The following is a 23564-nucleotide window of genomic DNA, read 5'->3' on the forward strand; positions in this document are numbered from 1 at the left end:
AATTAGAAAAATGGAAGATATTTCTGATTTCTTTCAGTTGTAAATTTTCTAAAACATTCATCACTCTCTGTGGGCACTGTACAGCCCAATGACCTGGGCTCAAAAGCAGAACTTATCAGCTATGATCTCCAGGTTCAGAGGCGTGTCTAGTAAACAATTTTTAATGTAAGATATTTGGTATGGGAACAAAGGATCAAAATATCCAAAACTCTATCTCCTATACCTTCTTCAAGAAAATTAATTCAATCAGCCTTCTCAAAACTACCCTGCTATAGGGTTTTATAGTAATATTGTTCACCATAATACTGGAATTTCACCTTTACAAGCAAACAGAATTCTTGAGAGGAAATAGGTGAAATGGTATTTCCAAATGCATGATATCCAGTTTGACTAAACTGCATTCACTGGTTTATCACCTAGCTATAATATGACAACATTGTGAAACACAGAATTTCTATTAAAAACCTGGGTTTTGAGAAGCAAATATGTTATCCTCCAAGTGTAGTGGTTAGATGGAGTAATATAATGTTTTGTTAAGCCTTGAAACTTCTTTCTGAAACACCTAGCAGAGTATCATGTGTAGCTATACCTAGGACATGCACAGATTAATATAATTTCTGGCCTTTGTTAATTATTTGTTTGAAGGTGATTTGTACTTAAGATTTCAAGGAAAATTGGATTATTTCATTTGGAATTGAGAAGTATAATTACAATTTTTTTTAAGTGTATATGTGAGCATCCAATATATTTTATAATTTAAGCAATAAATAGTTCATGTAAATTTTTTAATAGATGTTTCAAATTTTTGTTGTGTTTGGTTAGGTCATCTGTAGATGTTAGTAGTCTCTATTTCATTATAGCATCAGAAATATTTTTTTGTAACACTGAAAGTAGTAGACTATATGAAAAAACACTGTCTTGAATTGTACCTGAATAACTAAGGTTAAATATGGTGTTATTTGGGAATGTATGTGAACAAAAGTCTGAAAGGAGATTGATTGAATACTGATTATAAATATGTTCAAAAATCCTACCAGGGAAAATAGATACAATGAATCCTGACTTTAAGAAAGTCCATATTCATATCGGTTAGAGGTTTCTCTTCAGACTTCAGAGCTGAGGATTAAAATAAAATGTGCACAGTTCACACCATCAGATAACAACAGTCTCATATTCTGAGTTACGTTACAGCTGTGACAGCAAATGCAACTTGCCTTTGCCTTTGGGCACATAAATGAATTAAACTGTGGCAAACCAAGATGGTGGAATTAAAAAAGATCAAAATTATAACAGATCTGAAGATAAATTAGTGTTCAATCCAAGAGCAGAAAAATATATGCCTGCATAAATAAGGGCTAACATTCCCAGACTTTCATTATATTTACTTCTTTTCCTCACAAATTTTCCAATGCACAGCTTGTTTATCTAACACAGCTGCCTCTATGGAATTTACTTGAGGTTTATGCCTCAGGCATTGCCTCTGTGAATCCATCATATAGACATATTGATGCCCTATTTGATGGTAACAGCTGATTCTTCACCTGCAATGCATTTGTCTGTAAGAATCTCTTGAGGAAAACTGGAACTAGAATATTGAATTTGTTTTGTATAAGGAAAAATTAATTTGAGTTAAATGAAGTACTGTAAGTATTTGTAAATACTTTTAATTCAAGTGGATAGTGTCCAAATAGATATGTAGTTTCCATGCTAAAATATTGTTTGATATAACTATAAAGGACAAAAGGGGAACAGGTCACAGAAATTCTTTCTAGCTGTCAGTTTTCAACAAGATTATGAAGGAGCTGTTTCTGACAAAAGGGTTTCCCTTTTTGGACTGAAAACTTAAAGCAGCTTGGAGGACTTGAGACACTTGAGAGAGCTGATGTTCATGAGCTTATACTGCTATCATTTTAATTTTGTGTTTCCAAAGATAACCATGGAAGTGAGAACTGACTATAAACTGATGCAGCACTATCTGCACCAATCTGAAGACAGTCCAAAGCAGTAACTCTAAGGCAATTACATGATCTGTTTTTTTAGGAGTACTTTTCCAATCTTACACTGCAAACTAGTTATGATAACTTAAATATTAGTTTGGTTAATTGCTCCACTCTTGTTCACTGCATGCAAGAAAAACAAATATGGATGTTTTTTGAAGGCTTCTTATGATAGATGTCACTCTAACAGAATTTGTGAGAGTATAAGACTACCATTCATAAACTCTGTTTTCAAAAGTAGCACACTTACAAAAAACACTGAAGTTTAAAGCAAATTTCAAATGTACCATTTCCTATGAAAATCTTTGTCAAAAGGAGGACCTTGGTTTACATCTCAAAGACAGCTCGATTGTTGAAGAAGAATTGTATTTGTAAACTTCACACCAGGTATGTGCTTACCTACAATTAGATTTGAAATCTAATGTGCAGAGTGTGAAGTCTTGGAATATAAGAATTAAATTTACTAAAGTAACAAGTTTTCACTGTTTTTTACCTCAGAGGTTTCTTTTCTGTGAATAGAAGACCTCAGTGTCATTGTAATGCATCTGCACTCTCTTTTGCATGTGAGACAGATATAGAAATTCCACTTAGGAGGAAATTCAGGGAATTAAAAAAGAAAAAGAAATGGAAGCACTTGGTGTGGGGGATCACAAACTGCATGTACTGAAATCACTGGTAAATCCTCTATGGCTGTCAAAAAGCACAGGATTTCACCCTCTATTTGGATGGAGTGGGGTGATGTACTGCACTGCCATTATGTTATCACACAGGGAAGAATTTGGTTTAGAAGAAAATGGGGTATAAGTATAATCTTTTTCTTAATCTTTGTCGGAACAAGGAGTGTGTTTGCTCATTTGGGCCATATGGATAAGGACAAAGCTGAGGTTCATGTGAGCCACTGGATCCCTGGCTGGGATGACTACAGTACAATATAAGGAGATACATTTCTGTAAATCATCATGGTCTCCTGTGATCTTCAAATTTATTTTAATTTATTCTAATTTATTCTTGTCTGTCTTTGGAGACAGCTGCTTTTGTAAGCTGATTATACTGTCTGTTTAAATCCATACACTTCACAGATTCTTCTTTCTTAGTTTTGATAAAAGTTGATCATTTTGGTAAGAGATTCTCAGCTACTTTTGTGATATTAGCATACCGCATAACCTAAGGCTTCTGAGGCAGCCTTGTGGTTGCAGGTCATAAACTCTACCTACAAGCTACCAGATGCAGCTGAGAGGTGGTACTCCCTCCAGCAGGCTCTGTGGACAGCTGGGCTGCCAGGACAGGAGAAGAGGCTTGCATCTGCAGCAGATTCCCTAGAAGCATAGTGAAAATCCAGTCCAACTTAGTGAGCATGTCTTCCTGACAAGAGCTGTGTCTAGAGAGCGACTTTTTCTCATTAGGAGGGGTAGTTTGCCACTCATAATTAGTGCGGTTTTCTACTGTTATTTTTCATTGTAAGGCTTGTGATTTTAGAGAGGGAAGTTAGTCAGCTAACTGCTCTATGTTCCTATGGATACCATATTGGTTTCCATTTGCACTTGTATTTTCTAGTGTTCTCTGCTAATTTAGCTTTAGATGTCCTAAACAAGACTCTCCCTTGGGTGCATTTTCAAAGTTTAGTGAATCATACTGCCAGGAAGTTTCTTGTGCTATTAATTTTAAATTTCCTCCTTCTCAATTTTATTCCATTACCCCAAGTATGCATTTCCTGTATTTTCCAAATAATTCCTTCCTCTTCTGTGTGTTTATACTTCTCACATACTTGTGGTAATTGTGTCAGTCCAGTTATTATTTCATTACCATAGTCATGCTTACCTCCTTTAACCTTTCCTTGAATCAGTTGAATTATGTCCTTTATCAGTCCACGTCTTTAGGTTATCATAATTTGACATGATGCTTCTGATTAACAGATTCCAAGTATTTCATGTTTGTATGACTCTTTTAAGATACTTGTGACTCATAGAGCACACAATCAGTTTAAGACAGAAGTTATCAGCTGCTGTTGTAAAAACCATTTACTATGTGCTAGATTTTATTGCAATTTATTTACCCTTAGAGTACTTGCAGTCATGCAGAATGTCTAAGGTATGTTTAAGCACTGGATAAACATATATTTACCAGTCAACATTGCCATATTCAGATGTGCCTACATGTAGAAAGTACCATATTACCTTGATGACCTGTACCTGCCATAGGGTCATATGCAGACAGCCTCTTGTATCTATGAAAGAAGTGTCTATTTATTATGCTCTTGACTTGCAAAGTTCCCATTATTAAACACTTCTGTGTTTTTAGTAGGTGGCTTTTTGCTAGATGTTATAATGTGTACATGATAGTGCATCATATCCAAACCCTCTACCCTATTCCCTGATTGTGAATCATTAGTTAGCTTTCCAGTGTGAGAAATCTCTGTGGACAGCTGTGGTCAAGTCTTGGTTATCCTCCAAGTCAGAGTGGTATGGCATGTGAATACAGAGGTTTTACATCAATTGTTTGCTCTTAATACTTCATACATTACGGCCTGTGCCTGGTCAGTTTACTCCTGCTGTCATGGGATTTTGGTTCACAGACACTGCATGAGCAGCAAAAATATTTTGAAACAATCTGATGCATGTGCACCCGGGTAGGAAGAATGCGGAAGACTGCTTACCAAAAAGTACTGCTACCTAAGCATCCAAAAAGTACTACCTATCTGAAAAGGGACCTGTCTGGTGAAAATATCACATGGAAATACAAAGCCTATTTAGAGCAGCACATTCGAAAACACAGGTGCTATGATGATGGGCAGTTCTGGAAATCCCTAAGATAGGTAGGCTCCTTAAACACAACATGTATGTTTCACAAGGCATTCTTTTGGTTTTGTTTTGTAGCCTAACAGCAGTGGTCAAGTAGTAGGGAAAGTGCCTGGCCATTTTACTCCAGTTTTGGCACCCTCTCCCCATCACAGTGCGGTGCGACCTGTGACCCTGACCATGACAGATACTAAACCCATCACTACATCCACTGAAGGTGAGGCATCTTCACCTACAGCAACCAGTAAGTATTTCTTTAGGAAACAAAAAATGTCCATCAAAGATTTGAAATTATTTCAAATTGAGGCCAGAAAAAGGCGCCTTTTCCTACTATTTGACCAAGTGAGTGCTCATCATTTTACATGGAGAGCAAACATGGTCTGACTGCAAAGCTTTTCCTCTCAAAATTTCAACCAATGGATAATGTTTCACAAACCAAAGTTTGTGACATGACAAGCAAAATGAAAATGAAAAGCCTGCATATTTGACCACTATTCAAGGAAAAGAAAATGTGTTTTTTCATCTGAGGTGGACATTGTTAAGACATTGAGAAGCACACCCAGACAGTAAGGTTTTACAATGACCCACAGATGGAATTCCAAACAGGGACTGGATAATTTGCTCCTCAATGAACTTTCCTACAGAAATCAAACCTTGTTAAAACACATACTGAATCGGAGCTATGATAATTGCATGTTAATATAGGTTGTGTCATTTTTAGCAAAAACAACTGTTGTGGCAAAAGAAAATTTTCATTCCTTGTAATTTCTACAAGGGATGGTAGATCCACTGTATGTGCTTGTTGTTTTTTAAAATAGAAAGTAAAAAACTCTAACTTCAATGTTTTAATCTCTTTACTACATATAGGATCATGTTATTTGTCCTATTATCTTCAATGGAATTGCAGAAATACAGGCAAATATCTAGACTAATTTCTTCCCTTCAGAATATTCATAATAAGTGGTGCAGAATGCTGCTTTTTAACTGAATTTCTGTTCTGAATTTCTGTTGTCCTTGAACTTTTATTTGGATTTGAGATGGCCGTGTTACCAGCATTTAACAGAGTAGTGAAGATTTTTAGGAGACAGTTCCAGATTCTTGAAAAAAAATCTTAACAGTCTTTAAAAGTATTAGTCTCTTTAGGATTTGTAACATTTAAATTACTTGTTCTAGACCTATTTAATATTTGAACTTCAAATACACTCCCTAACTATTGGTCTGCCATTAATGGAGACCATAAACTATCCTTTTCAGGTGTTATACCTCTTTAAAACTTTTCATTAGCATCTGAGGAAGACATGAGACTCAAAGGCATAAGATGTAAAAGGGAAAACTGTTTTAAGCATTTATCATAAAAAGATAGTAACTTTTGGAGAAACTACTGCTGAAGTATAAATATATATATATATATATATATATATATATATATATATATGGAAGTATTTTATTTACTCTTTCAGTATACTAGTTTTGTTAAGAGGTCTTAAGTATAATAGTTTTGCTAGGAGTATGTCTGTAGCTTCACTGGTGATTTGTGGTACAGTTTTTGGACCTTTTAAGAAAAGTTAATTTTAGCAGCAAAGTAGAAGCTGTTGCTCTAAACATTTGCACCAGAACAGAAAACTGAGAAAACGAAATTCTTTTACAGTTTCAAGTATTTGTGGTTTCATTATACTTTGACATGATTGTGCTTGGCCTACATATCTCTCTTAGATGAGGACAGGGTTTCTGATAAAAGTGGCAAAAAGAACACAGTAAATGCCAGAACTCTTTAGGGATGTTTTCTGGTTATATGACCTTAATCATCATTATAGGAAAGCATACCTAATCTGTACATTGTTCTACTACCAAGTGAACTATTTAGATCATATTTTCCAATCAAATAAGCACCCAGTTTCTTGTGCAACTCATGGGAACCTGAGTAGCTGATTCCTGCGGAACCTTTAGAACACCTTGGCTTAGATACATAAAATAAGGCTTTCTCCATGCTTCCATATTAGTTTACAAGTAAATTCTTACCACTACAGCACATAAATAATAATAGGAAAAATCCCTATGTGCAAGTTTTTTTTCAATGTGGCTGTACTGCCTACAAGATAGGTATAGCACCTCACCTGCTCAGGTGTGTTATGATTCTCAGAAAACTATCTCCTTGATATAGGCTTTTGACACTGGGTTGAAAATTGTAAGAGCATAAAAAAATGAAGAAATATAGCTTGTTGATGAAGAAAATAGGAATAAAAATGAGGGATTGTGTTCTTTTGATATATAAATTATATATGAATGCATATAAACTGTATAATCAGTCAAACTGTATTATCAATCATAATAGGTCCACTGCACAGATTACTGATGTTAACCTAATGGGAAAATCAACACTTAGCATGAGTTATACATTGTTTTACTTTTATTTGCAGTAATTGACTGTTTGATTGGTCCAAAATACATATATTTATATATTTATATAACTTGGACAAAAAATTATCATTATTATTCAGTGTGATGGAAATAAATTGACAAATGATTTGCACTGCTTTTCATTCTGAAGTGCAATAGCAGAATTTTTATTAATGAGAAAGAACATCCGGCTTTACAAATAATATTTGTGGAACCCTGTGGCCTCCATCGTAATTTCCTTCTAATAATTGGTTAATTCTTATTATAGTTTTTCAGCAAAGCCTATTTATTGTATATAGAATTTTTAATTTTTTAAAAAATGAATACATTTTCTTGGTTTTTTTCCCATGTGAACTTAATATTAGCAGGCCAGTTTAGTAAGTACTCTCATCTATCTTCTCACTGGCATGCTTGTATATGTCTGTCCAGTTTTAGTAGTTTTGCTACCAAGTCTTTGCTAGTTTTCCAGCAAATTTCCAGGCTCTGATGCTACAGATTGCAGTGTGGACGTCTCCACACTGGTCAGTTGAGTAAGACCACCTAACTAATTTGATAACTGCCACATAGGAATATAATGACTTTAAGGAATTACTGGGAGAGACCAGAGAGGAATTTGTCCTACAGGTGGGGGATCCATTCCCTGTAGCTAATCCTAGCTTCACTTGACATTCCTTTTCTCCTCAGAAATGGATTTCTTCAATCTTCTGAAGCAGGTAGAGAGAGAATTGTTTTAGTCGCTCCCCTCAGAAAATATTGTTTTCTGATGTATGGTGGAGTTGAATGTTTTCTGTTATATTGCACAGTAAGAATTAGCTCCCTTAGGAAAATATAAATCAGATTATATCCCATTACTGCAAAAATTCATTTAATGCCACATAAGCAAACCAAACTTTTTGTTCTAATTTATGTTCTACTTTTACAGTTGTTTGGTACTTTCTTGTTAAAAACAGGGCCTTTACAGAAATAAAAATAACAAGATCGGGAATATTTTCTGTCAGCATTGCATTTTCAGTGATTTCACCATTGCTTTAGATTGGTATAATAGAAATTAAAAGTGTGATTAGTTCAAATAAATAAATTAGGAAATAAGTTGAAAAAAAAATTAATCAAAGGAACTACTATTGTCAAGAGACATCATTGTGATTTACACATGCAGCTTCCATTGAAGTTTATAGGAATTTACACATGCCTTTCCAAATTTGGTCTAATATTTCTTTTGCTTTCTCTTAAAGAAAAGCCAAAGACACTTCCTATATATTGCAAAATCATAACTCTGGATCTCTCATATTTGTACTGTACCTGCACAAGGTAATAGATATGATAGGTTGGTATTTTTATCAATATGTTTTGTTCTTCCTTAATCAGCCTATACAGCCTCAGGCACAACCCAAGCCAATCGATATGTGGGACTAAGCCCAAGAGACCCATCCTTCCTACACCAGCAACAGGTGGGCAAGTTTCACATAGGTGTAATGATGTAGAGAAGCTTTTGTGGTATTACCTTCCTACATGCTGCCTCGGGTATCTTGGATTAGACTGAAATCTTGAGGTTTTCAGCATTTGTCATGTGAAAATGATGTTTGTTCAAAACAAATGGAATGCTTTAATAAATATCAAATCAGCCTATTCTTTCTTTCTTAGATTGGTCCCATCTTAAGGAACTCCTGATATGTTTCTTTCAATATTTTATTTTTCAGGCGTTCATACATTTAATCTTTAATAGGATTTTAGGAAGTAGAATGAGGTGTTTAAGAAACAAATACTAATTTCAAAATCAGTTTATAAAAATAAGCAAAACTTTCAAAGCAAAAAATACAGTTTATTATTTTCAAGTTTTGTTTCCATTTCCTCCAGATGTTTAACACATTTCTTCATTTTACTTTTAGAAGAACAGTTGTAAACCCAAATTCTCAAGGCAGCGCATTATCATTTCTAGCGTAATAGGTTTAAATTGGTCTGCTGATTTCAAATGTGACAAAACCACATTTTTATTCTAGTTTCTTACATCATTTATATTTCAAGTAGCATTTTAAATTTCACATCTCATTAATGCTGCAAATTTAATGCAAATGAAGTGTTTACCCAAACTGTGAAAATATAGAGCTGAGGTTAATGATGGCATACAAATAAATTAGCTGCAGTCAGTAGCAAGGCCATGCACATACAGAAATGGTACATTTCAAAAATAAATTCAGACCCTTTAGTATTTTAATGTACTTTATGATGTGTGTTTGTGTTCCTCTTAGATGTTAACAGTATAGGACTTTGAAGTTCACAGCAATAGAAATGTTACAAGGAGAAAAGCTGAATGTGGCAATAAGAAAGAGGGTGTTAAGTAGGCTTGGTATTTGTCATACTGTATTTTTTTCTCAGACTTGTGTTACTGTCAGCAGTTTATATGCATTTCTGTTTCATTTTTCAGTAAAACCTACCTGTTCTACATTGTTAAGATATAGCTGACCCTTGCTTCAGCGGAAACTCCCTATCCATACCCACTCACAGGGCAAGGAGGCAGTATGTCCATTTTAAAGGTCATCACATGCAGAGTTCAGAGAAAATCATAAAGATGATAATTTATTCAAAATAGCTGATGCGTTGCCAACTATTTTTTTAAATAGTAAGACTTAAATTCAAACATCTATACACTTTATTATGAAAATAATAACTATTAGTGGCTATTAGTGGCTCTTCCAGACATTAATTTCTCAAAAACTTTTCTGCCATATTGTTTTGTTAGATTTTTTTTAACCTCCCAAAGATTTTTTATTATGAAATATGTTGTAATTACTATGAAATGGTTTTTTTCAAGATACACAACATATGATTATTGTTTTTTAAAGCACACACAACACCTCTCTTTTTTATGCAGAGTGAATGTAATTTGTAGAGTTCTTGTGAAGTTTTATACAGTGTTCTTTGAAATATCTCTGTCATCCTGTTAATTTAGGGATGTGTAATATGTTTTTTCCCCTTTGTAGTTCTGGACACAATTCTTTCTGCAGGCTGCTCCTGATTAGGCCAACTCCGCGTTCCAAACTCATTGAAAGACTTAACTTCTCATCACATGCCAGAAAAAGTAGTAGAAGCATTTTTAATTTTGTCCTGGCTGAACTTGACATATATATTGCTGATGTTTGGCATCTTCTATTTATTTTTGTCTTTGTGTAGATCAAAATAGATTTCAAAATTTCAGCAGTGTCCTTGGAACATCAAAGTGAGGGGGATCTCATAGGTCTTTGGTACTGACATGTGTTGTGTCTGATACTCCCTTCCATGGAAAACATGTGGCCAAATGGCTTAAAGGGAACATTGTGTTAAACCAATGTTCCCTTTTTTAAAGTGTATTGATTCATGGTCTCATTATATTAATCCAAGAACATCAATTGGTGACCAATGAGCCATGTAATATATTTAAAAATATCAGTGTTTTATTGTCTTTGTGCTTAACTCACTATTCTCTTCTAACATATGCAATGGACATGTCTGTGTTTGCCTGAGTGTGTTTGTGTGTATGAATGCCTACAGATGCGTAGAAAATTAAGGACTAGTATGCCCAGCTGAAACTATCTGAAAGAACAGAATACTTGAAGTTTTTCAGATGGATAAATATGGATATCTAAGTATTTATAGGCATGTTTCTAATGAATTAGTTACCTTCACTAGTTACCTTCATTAGTTACCTTCATCTCCAATTCTAGAGATGACACATGTGTCTGTGTGTGTGTAGAAAGTAACATAGAGCATTGAGATTGTCTAAACAACTTCAATAGAGCAAAGGTTATCCTTTGGTAAGGCACAAATGGGATTGATTTACTATGTCCTTTCATTACTTTACAACAATTCAAAAGAGACCAGTCTTCTTGTGGCATATTTTAAATGCATTTGCTTTAAAGCAACCCATGATGAATGAAAAGAAAAATCAAGGGGTACGTGAAATAAGGTGATTAATCATTTTGTATTAGTGGAGAGAAATTTTCAATTAGAAAGCCATTGGTTTTAGTTCCAGAGAAATCTTTTAAACATTCCTCCCTGTAATGCACAGTGACCCCTCAAGAATAAATATTGTCACTAGTACCTTTTTTACTTCATTGGAGGAGTCTTTATGAAGATTTATTTTCTCTGATTATGAGGAATATTAGCAAGTACCCACGAGTAGTTTTTTTTTCTGTTAAAAAGAGCCATTATGTAGCCCATTTAAGTTACAATGAATTAGAAAGTTACACGTGTATTTTGTAGCACACACTCACACGGAGTCCGGACAAAGTGATAGCTTCCTAGAAGTTCCAGTAAACCATGTACAGCAAAGCAACCCTAAATACTCACATTTAGATAGGAAGCACTGAAAAAAACTTTGAAAGACAATACCTAATAGGGCCTGTGAGAGAATTTTTTGGCTTTTACTGATGTGGATACTGTAAAATTGTGATGTTATATGCATTACTTAGCCTGTAACATTGATATTTAGAAAGACTAGATTGTAATGGGGAATGATAACTATGCAGTCCACTTTCTGATACACTAGCTGGTGGATCTCCCCATTACTTGCCTTGAAATGCCATCTATTCCTATGCTGTGGCATAAATAGTTACAAAAAATAACATCTTGCTTCAGAGGAATTTGGAGAATCATATATATCTTGGCACTTACTTGTAAAAAAATTCATATCATACCTCCTCTGTCTATTAGAAATTAGTGATGACCACTTGTTTTTTCTTTTTTTGATTCAGCATCAGCTTCTGAGACTTGTTAAGTGTTGATAACATAACTGCAGGAAGAACACCACGGGAGAGGGCAAGGGGCATGATAAGAGCTAGTACCTGAATGAGAAAATTTTTCTTGATTTTATTGTTGGTCATTGGTGGAAGTATTTTCTGAAGCCAAATCTAATGCTCACTGTTATTTATCTCTGCTGAGAGACATCCTAGCTAAATTAAATAAAATAAAAGAGAGGTGGGTAATCTTTGCAGTTATATGGGTGCACCTTCATCCTCCTCCTCCCTATTAATTTGCATTTATTGAAGATTTCTAAGCCTAGACTAGAGGAAAAAAACAACAAACAAACTGAGGAAAGTCAGTCAAATTCTGCCCTCTGTAAGTGGACACAACTCCTTGCCAGATTCTAGTTGTGCCTGCATTCCTTTGTCTAAGTAACTCTAATGGCCAGATCATTAGTTCAGTAACAAAGTCCTAATGATCAGGATCCTCACAGTTATGTGATGACATTTAGCCTCCTTGTGTCATGGTTCTCCAACTTAATGGATTTATTATGGTATTGAAATGACAAACGCTTAGAGTCAGGTCATGTTGTTTCTGGCAATAATGCTAGAAGGTTGCCAGAAATACTAGTCATGTACTTTGCCTGTGTAAATAGTTTAAAAAGATGGATGGATGGATGGATGGATGGATGGATGGATGGATGGATGGATGGATGGATGGATGGATGAATGGATGGATAGATGGATGGATAGACACTTGTATTTATTGCAAGTGCAGATGAATAATACCACAAAAAAATAAGGTTTCTGTTGGAATGAATGAAATAACTGCAAGGTTTTTGTTCTTGACCGTTTAATTTTAGTGCACCTCTGGCCTTGTATGGATGATTCTATTTTTAATTCGAAAACATAAATAAATGGAATAGCTATTAAGGTTGTTAACAATAATCTCGAAAACTTTCACTGTGTTAACTAATGCTGTCCCAATTGCTGAGGAGTTGATGAACTCTTCCAATTTTTGCACTGATAAACTCAGTGTCATGGTTTTCACTAAAGCTTGCACTTTCTGGGTATGATGCTATGTTGCATTCATGATTTTCACACAGATTTTACAATTATGAGTGAGACCTTTTCAATATACATAGCAATAAGGTCTCCAAAATGATCAGAAAACTGTAGATAGCTTTTTATTTCCCACAAATGCCTTCCCTGTCTCTTCAGTAGAAATTTCTTCTTACCAGATGCATCCTTTAGTTACTGAGCTGCACAGTTCAAAATGTAGTTCTCTTCATACTATATTAATCATGGAAATTTTGAACTAAAATGTCCACTGAACACAGAGTATTTGTTTACAAAATGTTTTGAGTGGATGTTACTTTTGCATTCAGCAGCAGGCTGAAAGAAGAACACAGGCGGACTCCTAAAGAGAACTTGTCAGTAAAGTCAGGAAACAGGTTATCAACACTTAGCCTGTTCTTATTGTGTCCCTTATCATAATTGACAGTTTGACGTAAAACTGGGTCACATGATTGCCAGGGAGGTATGTAAATGGCTAAGAGGTCACCTTTCACATAAGCTTGCTGGAAAGGAAACACATTTAAAGGAAGTTTCAGTCAGAACAATGACAATATGCAAATGTTAAGTTTTATGGTCTCTTCTCAACTAACAGAAGCTATAGCAGTCTCCTATTACACTTTCCAAATTACAATTCTTCTTTCACTAGCTATCACAGAAACTTGAAATGGATGGTTAGTCTTAGCCATTCTTTACATACAAGACTACAAAATCTGCTTAAATACTAACCCCTAAAAATCATTCATACTGTGATTAAAGATTGAGCTGTTGGGCTGTGGGTTTTTAATGTATGTGTGATTTGCATACTTAAAACACTGCAGGATGGTTGTGCTTGCAAGGTGCTGTTTAAACTGTGAAGACAGCTATAGTAAAATCTAGCACTTGGGTAGAACTTCACATCAGTATGTCTCACAGCTCTGGAAAGTGTAAAACAAAATCAATTTCCTGGCATTCTACGGAAGAGAAGCATTCAGTCTTCTTCTTTGCTTGTCTCCAGGCCTGTGTCCACTTCCAAGCTTGTGTTCCCTTCCTGTAAAATGTCTGATGTGAAGGAGGGAGTTGCACTGCCTCCCAGGAGAGATGCATGCAGTGCTTTGTGCTCTCAGCTGCTTCATGAGTGCAGCACTGGGGGTGTATCATAGGAATAAGGGCAGAGCCTAGGATCCAGGACTAGGAAAATGCCTGAACTACCTGTGAGGATTCCTCATCTTCTGCAAGGCTGGGCATCCATTTCCACTTCATAATATAGACTCATCCTCTTTCTCTTGTAGTTAAATAAGAGATAAATAAGAAAATCACTGATAATGTTTTGAGGATGGAAGATGTTATGGTAGTGAGGTTTTTGTGGCTTGCTTTGCTAAAAATCCACAGAACTGTGGACTGAAGGTCAAGTCTGTTCAGCAGCCTTCTAGGGAAGACTTTTCACCATGTCACATGTCAAGTCAGGTAATTTATTTTTCATTCATAACATACATTTGAGAAAATTCGTAATGTTTTCAGCAGTTATTAGATATCTCCTGGGGACCATTCCTTATGACTCTCTACTGAGGAATGTAAGTTTTCTCAATTAGTTTCCTGCCTCTCCTCTTCACATATCTTGCAGAGAAATTCTTTTAGGGTGGCTTATAGTGCGTAAGAATGACTGTGCCTTCTCCACTCCAGCTAACACTGTAGCATGGTTTTAGAGGTACCTAAGTTACTCTGAGGAGAACTACACAGAAAGCTTTCAGTATTACTCCAGATGATATATAGCACTTGAAATACTGTAGTAAAGTGCCTTATGTCCTTCCAAAGCTTGGTATTCATGTCATGTCTATGCACCCAAGCTTTCCCTTCTGGGCTACGTGGACATCCTCCCAGGGCAGCCTCCCACTGCTGCTGAGATCAGACTTTTTCCATCAAAAAGAGTCCAGACTTACGGAGTTCTATTAAATTCTAAAGTATTTTTACCCAGAAGCCACTCAACATATGCAAAGGATGCAGATGCAGACTTTGGAGGCGGTATTTCTAAATCTTAGACATGCAGACATCTTTCAATAGGGGTGACTTGGGAGAGGAAGTTTTACATGAGGGAGAGTTTAAAAAAATAAAAATTCCGGGCAGGTTAATTTTTAAAGACAATGGGGCATCTATGTGAGCCAACTGAGGAATGTGGAACAGCAGTTTTTTACATTGGAAGGTGTATTTCAGTACAACTAATGCAGCCCTGGGCTTGTCACAGAGCCAGCTGTCATGCAAACCTGCACCTCTCCACGGTGTTTGTACTGCAAGCATGGTGCAGTGAACACAGTACTAACTGTGAGTCTCATGGAGCATGAACCTTCTTATAAATGTGCACGTACATGCTTACAGATTAGGTATGAAATGCACATGTTGCATTATTTTCTTTGCAGTGTTTGGCTGTATGTGATTCGAGGTACATGTGACTGTATATAATAAGCAGCATGCCATTACTAACATTTATGAAATATGTTTCAAAAACTTTGTGGTGCTTTCTTAATGATAAATTTAACACATAAACTGTATGTGTGGAAGGTTTTCACACAGACTGTGGGAAGAATACAGTGATATAGTGCAGAAGCTAATTTACTAAAATGCAATATATCAGTCTCTTGCTCTTTTCCCCAAATGGCAAATGCAATTATGTTCTATATAACAAGCTAAGTGCTTGCCAGATTTTTGAGTTATAACTAAGTGAATATAATAATTTGGTAATGCTAAGTTTGTGATTTTAGTATATTTTTAATGGTTCTAATCTGCCACAGGTTGTTTATGCATAGATTTTATATTTTGTGAAGAAGTAAAAGAGGGGGATGGGTGGGAGGGTTTAACCTTTCAGTCTTTTGTTTCAGCTGCAAGTGAGTTTTTATAGCTAAGTTAAGAAGCTCTAAAATATGCATTTGTAGTGAAGATGATGACATCCTTAAGGATAATAGCAGAAATATGTCTACTGTACATTGACTAACTGGGCTGACATATTTTATTATGTTTTCATTATTAAAATCAAGCTCAGGATCCCATTTTGTATAGTGACTAAATCAAATGTTTACTTACCCATTTCTTTAAACATGTTTAATATATTATTCACAGTTACCTCTAGCAAACTTTTAAACTGCATGTTTCCTTTTCTGGTTAATTTCATGTGGTTTAGTCATGCTTTTAATGGCCTTTAGAAGGTCCCTTGGAGTTCTTTAGATAACAAACAAGAAACAATCCCTATGAAAACATCAAAGACTAACATTTCCATTTCTCAGACCTTAACAGCAGGAAGCTTATTAGTCTAACAGCCAGACAGGGTCAGGTTTGCAATATTGTCTTGTCCTCAGCATTTGTATTTTCCAGGAAAAGACTGCAATAAATTGTGCTCCTGTGAAAACAGTTTATTGTAGTTTGTTTGCTGTAGCCTGTGCTATCTCAAGAATGTGAACATGGACAGAGAAAACTAAAATGCATTGAATGCAATTAAACTCGGCAAGATTATCTTCAGAGTGTCTAATAATATATTATAGTACAGCAATTTATATAAACATGACTATACAGAGAATAAAACATATATTTTCTTCAGAAACCAGATAAGTTCACTTTCTTAAGCTTAAAAATAAGCAGCATATATTTTCAATAAATCTGCTAACACTATTGGGCAGCTGTTAAATAAACAGAGCTGCTGAGGGTTGCTTGAACAGTCTGTGAAGGCAGAACTGATGATTTGAGGATCTGGGAAGAATTTGTTTCAGCTAATATTTAGTACATTTGTCTTTATATTAAAATGCAATAAAGTATTTTAAATTCTACTTTTCTGAGTCTGAACACGATTAGATTATTTTGTCACCTCTTGCTAAGTGATACCACTTTCAGTAACATTTGATTAATAAACTTCAGTTACAAAATATCTTTGCTCTTCTTAAATGGTTAGATAACAACATAGAATTTGTTTAATTTTGGCAAATTTTCTATAAATTGCATGTCTTCTATATTTACCAAAAGCATGCTAGAAGATATTGATTATATTTTACCATACTAAATACACATTATATAGAGCACTGCTTAAAAAGACAGCATAATTATTTCCTTTCTTAAAGTATCGCACTATTGATTATTAACATTTCCTTTTATTCCAGCTCAGTTTGTAATCTAATAATGGCTAATTGTTATGTGCTACACACAAGTTACTCTTTTATGCTTTATTAATAGAGGATCATATTAAAGTGGCATTATATTAAACAAGTCTATAGGTATTTATCTCTCAAAATAAGTTATTTTTCTTTGTTTTGTTTTTTAAAGTTACTTATTGGGAAAGTAAGACTTTTGCCATGTACAGTACTAGTTTGCATGTATTCATTTAAGTACTAAAAACTGTAGTATGCTCGATCCATATCTGACTGCTAGGTTTCAATTGACAGCTGAGAATTTGTGACTGGACCATGAATCAAAACGGCAGGCATTTATACCCCAGTGCCAGTGAGGATACATTGGGAATTACTTGGCAAAGGTAACATTTTAATTATTTCCACCCCTACACTGCCTCTAAAAAGTTGCATAGAGCGGCAATATCTGTTTTAGTGGGCCTCCAGAGTATATGTGACAGCATTATGATAAAAATATGTGTGTAACATTTCTCCTAAACACATTCAGGTTATCTTTCATGCAAGCTGACTTTAGATGATCCCTTAATGTGACACCTGAAATAATGTCATTTGCTGTCCTATGCAAAGGGTTTGCGAGTTGAAGGAAATGCTGATCTTAGGCTTTAAAAATGTCTTTGCTCTCATATTTTTGGGACCTGATTGTTAAGAGAAAGAAAACTGTGCTTTTAGAGGTGTAGATGAGTATAATAATAAATGGCTGAGGTGGTGGTTGGTTTTGGGTGAAGAATAACTATATTATTCATAGAGACATTTCTTACCAATTGGCTGGTGTAGTTTTAGGTCACTAACATATACCTGAAGGTAAGATATAAACTATTTTATTTTTCAACTGGATAACAGAAAAGTTAGGAATGATTTATAAAAGAAGTTTCTTTTTCTATGAGCCCACCCTGTTCTCCTCCCAAAAAATAAACCAAACAATAAACTTTATCAACCTTTGATATATTATTAATTTATTAGATTTTACATCTCTTGGTATATAGTGGACTGTGATAACAGCAGAAGATGTTTATCTAAATAGGCATATAAACTAATCAACATAATTTTGATACATCAGTTTTCATCTTTTTCATGTACAGGATTATCTGTGGCACTCAATGAGGGTTTTCCATGTAAAGCTTGTAGGTTGGGAGCCTATCAGATGAAGTATTAGCCTCTCACTCATTAAATAATTTAAAATATTTTTTAGAAATTTATGTGTACATGAAAATATATGTACTTCTGAATAGACAGTGTTAGTATGTGTGTGAGTGTAATTTATATGTACTATAAACAAAATGCCTTCTGATGCATTGTGCTGATGGTACTATGGATTGCTAGAAGTTTTGGGAGTTTTGAGTATCAACTTGGAAAAGAAATTACTGAATTTAAAAACTAGTGCTGTTTACAAATCTGAAATTTAATTTCTCCTGTATTTGGTTGTTTGGTTTTTTTTCTTCAATTTATATGAAGCAATATTTTAAATCTGGAAGAATTTTGGCAGTAAAATAAGACCTTGTCATTTCTTTCCTTATATATTAGAGAGTACAATGGAAAATTAGCTAATGGATTCACCTCATCTCCTCAAGGGCTGTAATTCACATTACAAATCCCCATCACACAGTAATTGCTATAGTTTTCAATGTACTGCCAGGAGTGAATCGAAACTAAGCTTTTATAGCACAGAGGGGGTGATTTATTCTCCCACTACAAAGTGACATTTTTCAGGGCATTGACAGGCATTAGAAAATTACATCACAACAACCTAGCTAGGAGCATCCTCACACAGTTTTAATCAGTCGTCACTCGAGCCCCCCTTAAAGCAATGCCAGTTACACTGATAGAAGCACTGTCCTAGAGTTTGGTGAATTCTGTTTTTCAGTACCATCATACAACACCCTGGGCATAAATTGTGAAAAGAAAGGACAAGTGGAGGAAAACATTTCTATGTGATGATCCCGGAAACTTTGGTGGTGCTTGAAAGCCTTCTCTATGATCCATTTCCTGTTACAGACCACACTGCTTTGCAGATCACTCCCAGAATGCTGCCTGCCACTGTGGCCCTGCCAACAAACACAAGCACTGCCAGAAGAGCTTGGGCACAAAACCTGCCATGGACATTTTTTTTGAGGCCTAGGCTATGCCACTTTCTCTTGGATTATGCACAGCCTAGAAGGACAAGGAAGCAAACAGTTCCGCCTAAGCAGATGGCTTTTAGTTGTTGGGTTTTTAAAGATGACATTCTTCAAATCCCACAGAGATAAGGACCTAAGAAGAGAAATTATATCTGCACAGGTTAAGGGGTAGTGAGTCTTCTAACATTAAAGCCAACATTAGAAAACAAGAATATATTTCAAAAGTAATTGTCACATGTGGGCAAAGAAATATATCCCAATCCAAACAAGTTGTTGCAACTCCAAATGGTTCGATAAATGTTTGATTATGTGATTTCTTTAGATCTTCAGAGCTCAGTTTGATTGTACTCAATCTCACCTTTTACATCAGGCTTTTGTGGTTAAGAATACTGATTTTCAGAAGGGTTATTGACCTCAGGCAGGTGAAAATGTTGGCAGTCCCTCAGTGTTAGCTGCTCTGTCTCTACAGATACCAGGTAGCAGATATGGGCAGGTTGAAACCTTTGTTGTCAGGCATTGTTGGTGAACCACACCTTGGAAGTTTGGAAAAGGTGAATGACAAAAAATTTTCTGTTATTTCTGTGTGTCTTTGTCTTACTAATAGTTGCCTATCCCACCTCGTGGTAGGTAAAATGCATAGATTTAAAATTTCTTCTTTTTTGTTTTATTTCCTTAGAAAATTATGTGTCTGTTGGCATCTAAATATTCAGGTATAAAACAGTAGTGGTCTGTATGCAAAGACTGAACTTTGCAGAAAAGAGAATATGAGTAATACTAAACAAAAAAGGACCAAAACCCACAAAAACTTAGATCACTGGTACACCCTTTTCTACAAAACCAGAAGTCTTGCAGTGAAAAGTGATAACAAAAAATAAATAGTCTGCATAGCTGAGTTAAACATTCTAGTATCTTTAAAAGAAATATTTATATTAAACATTCAGTAAGCATCCTAAAAAACCCAAAATAAAATGGAAAAAAACCCTATCCCAGTTATTTAGTGAAGTATTTAGAAGTAGTAATTTTTATTTTGCTCCTCATACCAAACCATCTACAGCTTTTATTTGGATTGGTTTGATTTTTTCATTGCTTACTTAGAACATTTAGGGTACATATTCTGTTGTTATATGACTTTTTATATTTATTCAAAATATATTTTTGTGTCTGCTGAAATTTGAACACCATTTAAACACATCAATAGAAATAAACTTTCCAATACTTTTATGATCATTTAGGTAATTTTTTGGTGTACTTGTGAAGAAGATATTCAAAACGATTAAAAACCCCCAAATCCTTATTTTTTTGATAATGGCAGTTATTTTTTCCTAGAGACAGAAGGCAAGGAAAAGCTGTGAAAATCTGTAAGGCTCATTTAGAAAAATACAGTCTCAGTCACTATGTGAGGGCAAGACTGTATGCAAAAAGTACATTTAAGAAAAAAGTGAGAGTGACAAAAATGGGGGTGTGTGTGTGTGAGGCTGATAGCATGAGTTTGATCCTAAATCTAAACCACTCATTACACCACTGATGGTATTTCCAGTATAAATACTCATAAAAGCTGGCATGATGGATCTCTCCTAGACTGTGTGGAATTTTTGCAAGTCTTCCACAGACTGTTAGCAACTTTGCATTGCCAAAGTGTACGCTTCAATTCAGCTATCAACAAATGTATTTTTATTTATATTAATTCTTTTAACAATCATTCTGCATTAACTGTTTAACATTACCTTTACCCTATCCAGGCAAATGGCCTAGGCTAGAATTTCATGCTTTCATTCTGTTATCTTGACACATCAGCATAGTACAACAGCTGGCTCATTCCTGGAGATGCTGAGGGGAGCACTGTTCTCAGAGTGCTGAATTTCTTTCTCAGCTGTAGCTGTGGGGTATTCAGCATTCCAAGCATCATTCCTCTCCCTCCCACTCCCCACCCTCCCCACACCACTGTGTATTTATGCTAACAGTGCTGATAAGGCAATCAAATGGGGAAATCTGATTTATCAGAGAGAGAAGTCGAAGGGGAATTGAGAATGGGTGCATATTGCTTTTGCCTTACAATATCTTGTTCACAATTTGTATTGAGAAAGCATATAGCTAAAATTACACAGCCAGCAGCATGTCTGTGGAAACACATTTTGGCAAACACAGACACCTGTTAGAGCAGTAGTTCATACACTGTGACCTATGTCCCTCCCTCATTCCTCTCCCCAGCAATGGTTTGGAATAAAAGTAGAATTTCATTACAATTCAAGAACAAAAAGCCTAAAGTTTCCTGAGTGCAAAAATATTCATAGAGAGAAAATCAAATGATTTCTTATCTTTATAAATTTAAGTAACAATTCTAATAGTTATGCACAACTCTGTAATGCATAATGATGTACAAAACATTGTTTCCTCCCCATCCAGGCAAGGATCTTCCTAAGAAACACTTCCTAAGAACACTTCCTAAGAAATTAGTTGTATTCAAGCCAGACTTGCATGCTGCCATCTCACAGGAAATGGGTCAGCAATCCATTAAGATGCCATTAGATAATCTAATTTGGAACTTAATCTCTAAATTAACCATGCTCCATACTTGAGGCATACTTGAGAGAAAGAAAAAAAGTTTATGTTTGAATCGATAGGGGAGCCGAAGCGTGAAGAAGGCTGTTTGTTTTTTCTGTAGCTGTGGTCACGTCTCAAGCCGTCTGGTAACCAGGAGAAACCAGACATGATGTAATTCCAGATTGAACTTGAACTTCAGGGACTTAGAATGGGGGAACAATGGACCATAGGAATCAATAATGTCCATTTTCCACATGATTATGTTTGGAGCTTTAAGTTAAACTTTATGGGAGAAGCAACAAGAACTGCAGTGTGACCAAAATGAATGAGTTGATCTAGAAGCAAGATGCTAAAATAAAGAAAACAGCTTCTGTAATAATTTCTGAGCAGCACTGCAGATTCCAGGAGAATTAGAAAAGTTCTTGCTCTGCAGTGAACTGGTTGCCTGTTCTGAGATCTCTTTGTTCTCTTAGGTGGGACAAACTTAATCTTATGTTTCCTGTCAGATGATTTTTGGCAGCTGCTAGGGAAGGAGGAGCATATTATTGAGAATTCCCAAGTGTAAACTTTATATTTAACCCCTTGGTTACTCCAGCTTTCTACTTCCTTATCATGTTACCTCAATTGTTTCTTTTGAATCAGTAGAACTGATTTGTTTGGGGTTTATTTTGTTTGTTTGTTTGGTACAATTAGGATCATCTGTATTATTATTTAGTCATGCTAATTTGATAAACTTGTAGTTACATTTTTTTAAAATGTTAAGGTAAAAATTCTAATGGTTTGAAATTAAAATAGTGATATTTGGGAAAAGAAAAATGTAGTGCAGGTGTGTAAAGTTGAGAGTCAGTTTTTCATGGGCACCCCAGTGGACTCTGGTAGCCACGCACAAGTTCTCCGTGGTTTGTCTTGACTTGGTCAGAGCCTCCTCTGTGCAAGTGCATGTTTGAAATCTGCTGTTAGTCCTGTTCCTGCACCAAATTCTTGTACATGAATGGTCCAAAGCACAGCATGGAAATGCACGATTTCTCTGGGCACTCCCTCTGTTGTGGGTATTCTTTGTAAGTAATGGGTTCTGTAGCCTCTTCCTGACCTTTGTGTACCTTTTTGTGTTTCACTGCCACAAAAAGAAGTTTGCAGGGAATAGAATAAATAGTATTCTTATAGATTTTCCTTTTCCCTCCCATGGGCATAAATCTTTAACTCCTCTGTCTGCTAGATGGGTGATATGTGCCTGCTAAACTGCAGAAGCCATCCTAAACTAACCTGAGATACTTCACACATCTCTTGAAACAAGTACTCAACTTGGAGGTGAAATTTGGAAGCTATTTACCTATGGATGCTAGTTCATAATGGTAACAGAAGTACTCCTTTAAGTGGATGTTGGAAGGGTGGTTATTCTTTTGGCAGAAATGCAGAAGTGGAAATTTAACCAGGACACTGAAAGTAGCAAAATTGCATTTCCAAAATTCTTATGATCCAAATAATATTAAATGGTAAAACTCCCTGTATTTACGTGGGCAAACACTTACTAGAGAGAAGTTCCTTGCTTGGTGGTTTACTACTGTCATTTCACTCAATATTGATTGAAAGGTATTTCTACCTTTTCCAACCAAGGCCTGACTTTGCAGGCTCTCCTCTACCTTCTGTAAGCTAGTGAGTTCATGTATATTATAGTAAAGCTGCAAGAATGAAATACTGCTTTAGATGTACTTTCTGAATGGTAAAATACTCTTACAGACTTCTGAAACTGTAAAAGAAGGAAGGTAGTGAGTGATGGAAAATAAGA

The 23564-nt window shown here is 35.4% G+C and overlaps 1 protein-coding gene across 10 annotated transcripts in view; it reads left to right on the forward strand.

Moving 5' to 3' along the window:
- Positions 1–23564, forward strand: part of NFIB (nuclear factor I B) — a 170657-nt gene that overhangs the window by 135910 nt on the left and 11183 nt on the right. For 3 of the 10 annotated variants that reach the window (XM_077171104.1, XM_054651781.2, XM_077171106.1), the window contains exons 9-11: positions 4871–5036; positions 8555–8637; positions 17379–17467. The exons of 1 other annotated variant lie outside the window; for it this stretch is intronic. In XM_077171104.1, the coding sequence (XP_077027219.1) occupies positions 4871–5036; positions 8555–8637; positions 17379–17467 (338 nt within the window). The remainder of the gene's footprint in view (positions 1–4870; positions 5037–8554; positions 8638–17378; positions 17468–23564) is intronic. 6 more of the 10 variants (XM_077171105.1, XM_054651782.2, XM_077171109.1 and 3 more) reach the window with 4 other exon arrangements.

Source organism: Agelaius phoeniceus, chromosome Z (genome assembly GCF_051311805.1).
Source record: "Agelaius phoeniceus isolate bAgePho1 chromosome Z, bAgePho1.hap1, whole genome shotgun sequence".
Taxonomy (NCBI): Eukaryota; Metazoa; Chordata; class Aves; order Passeriformes; family Icteridae; genus Agelaius; species Agelaius phoeniceus.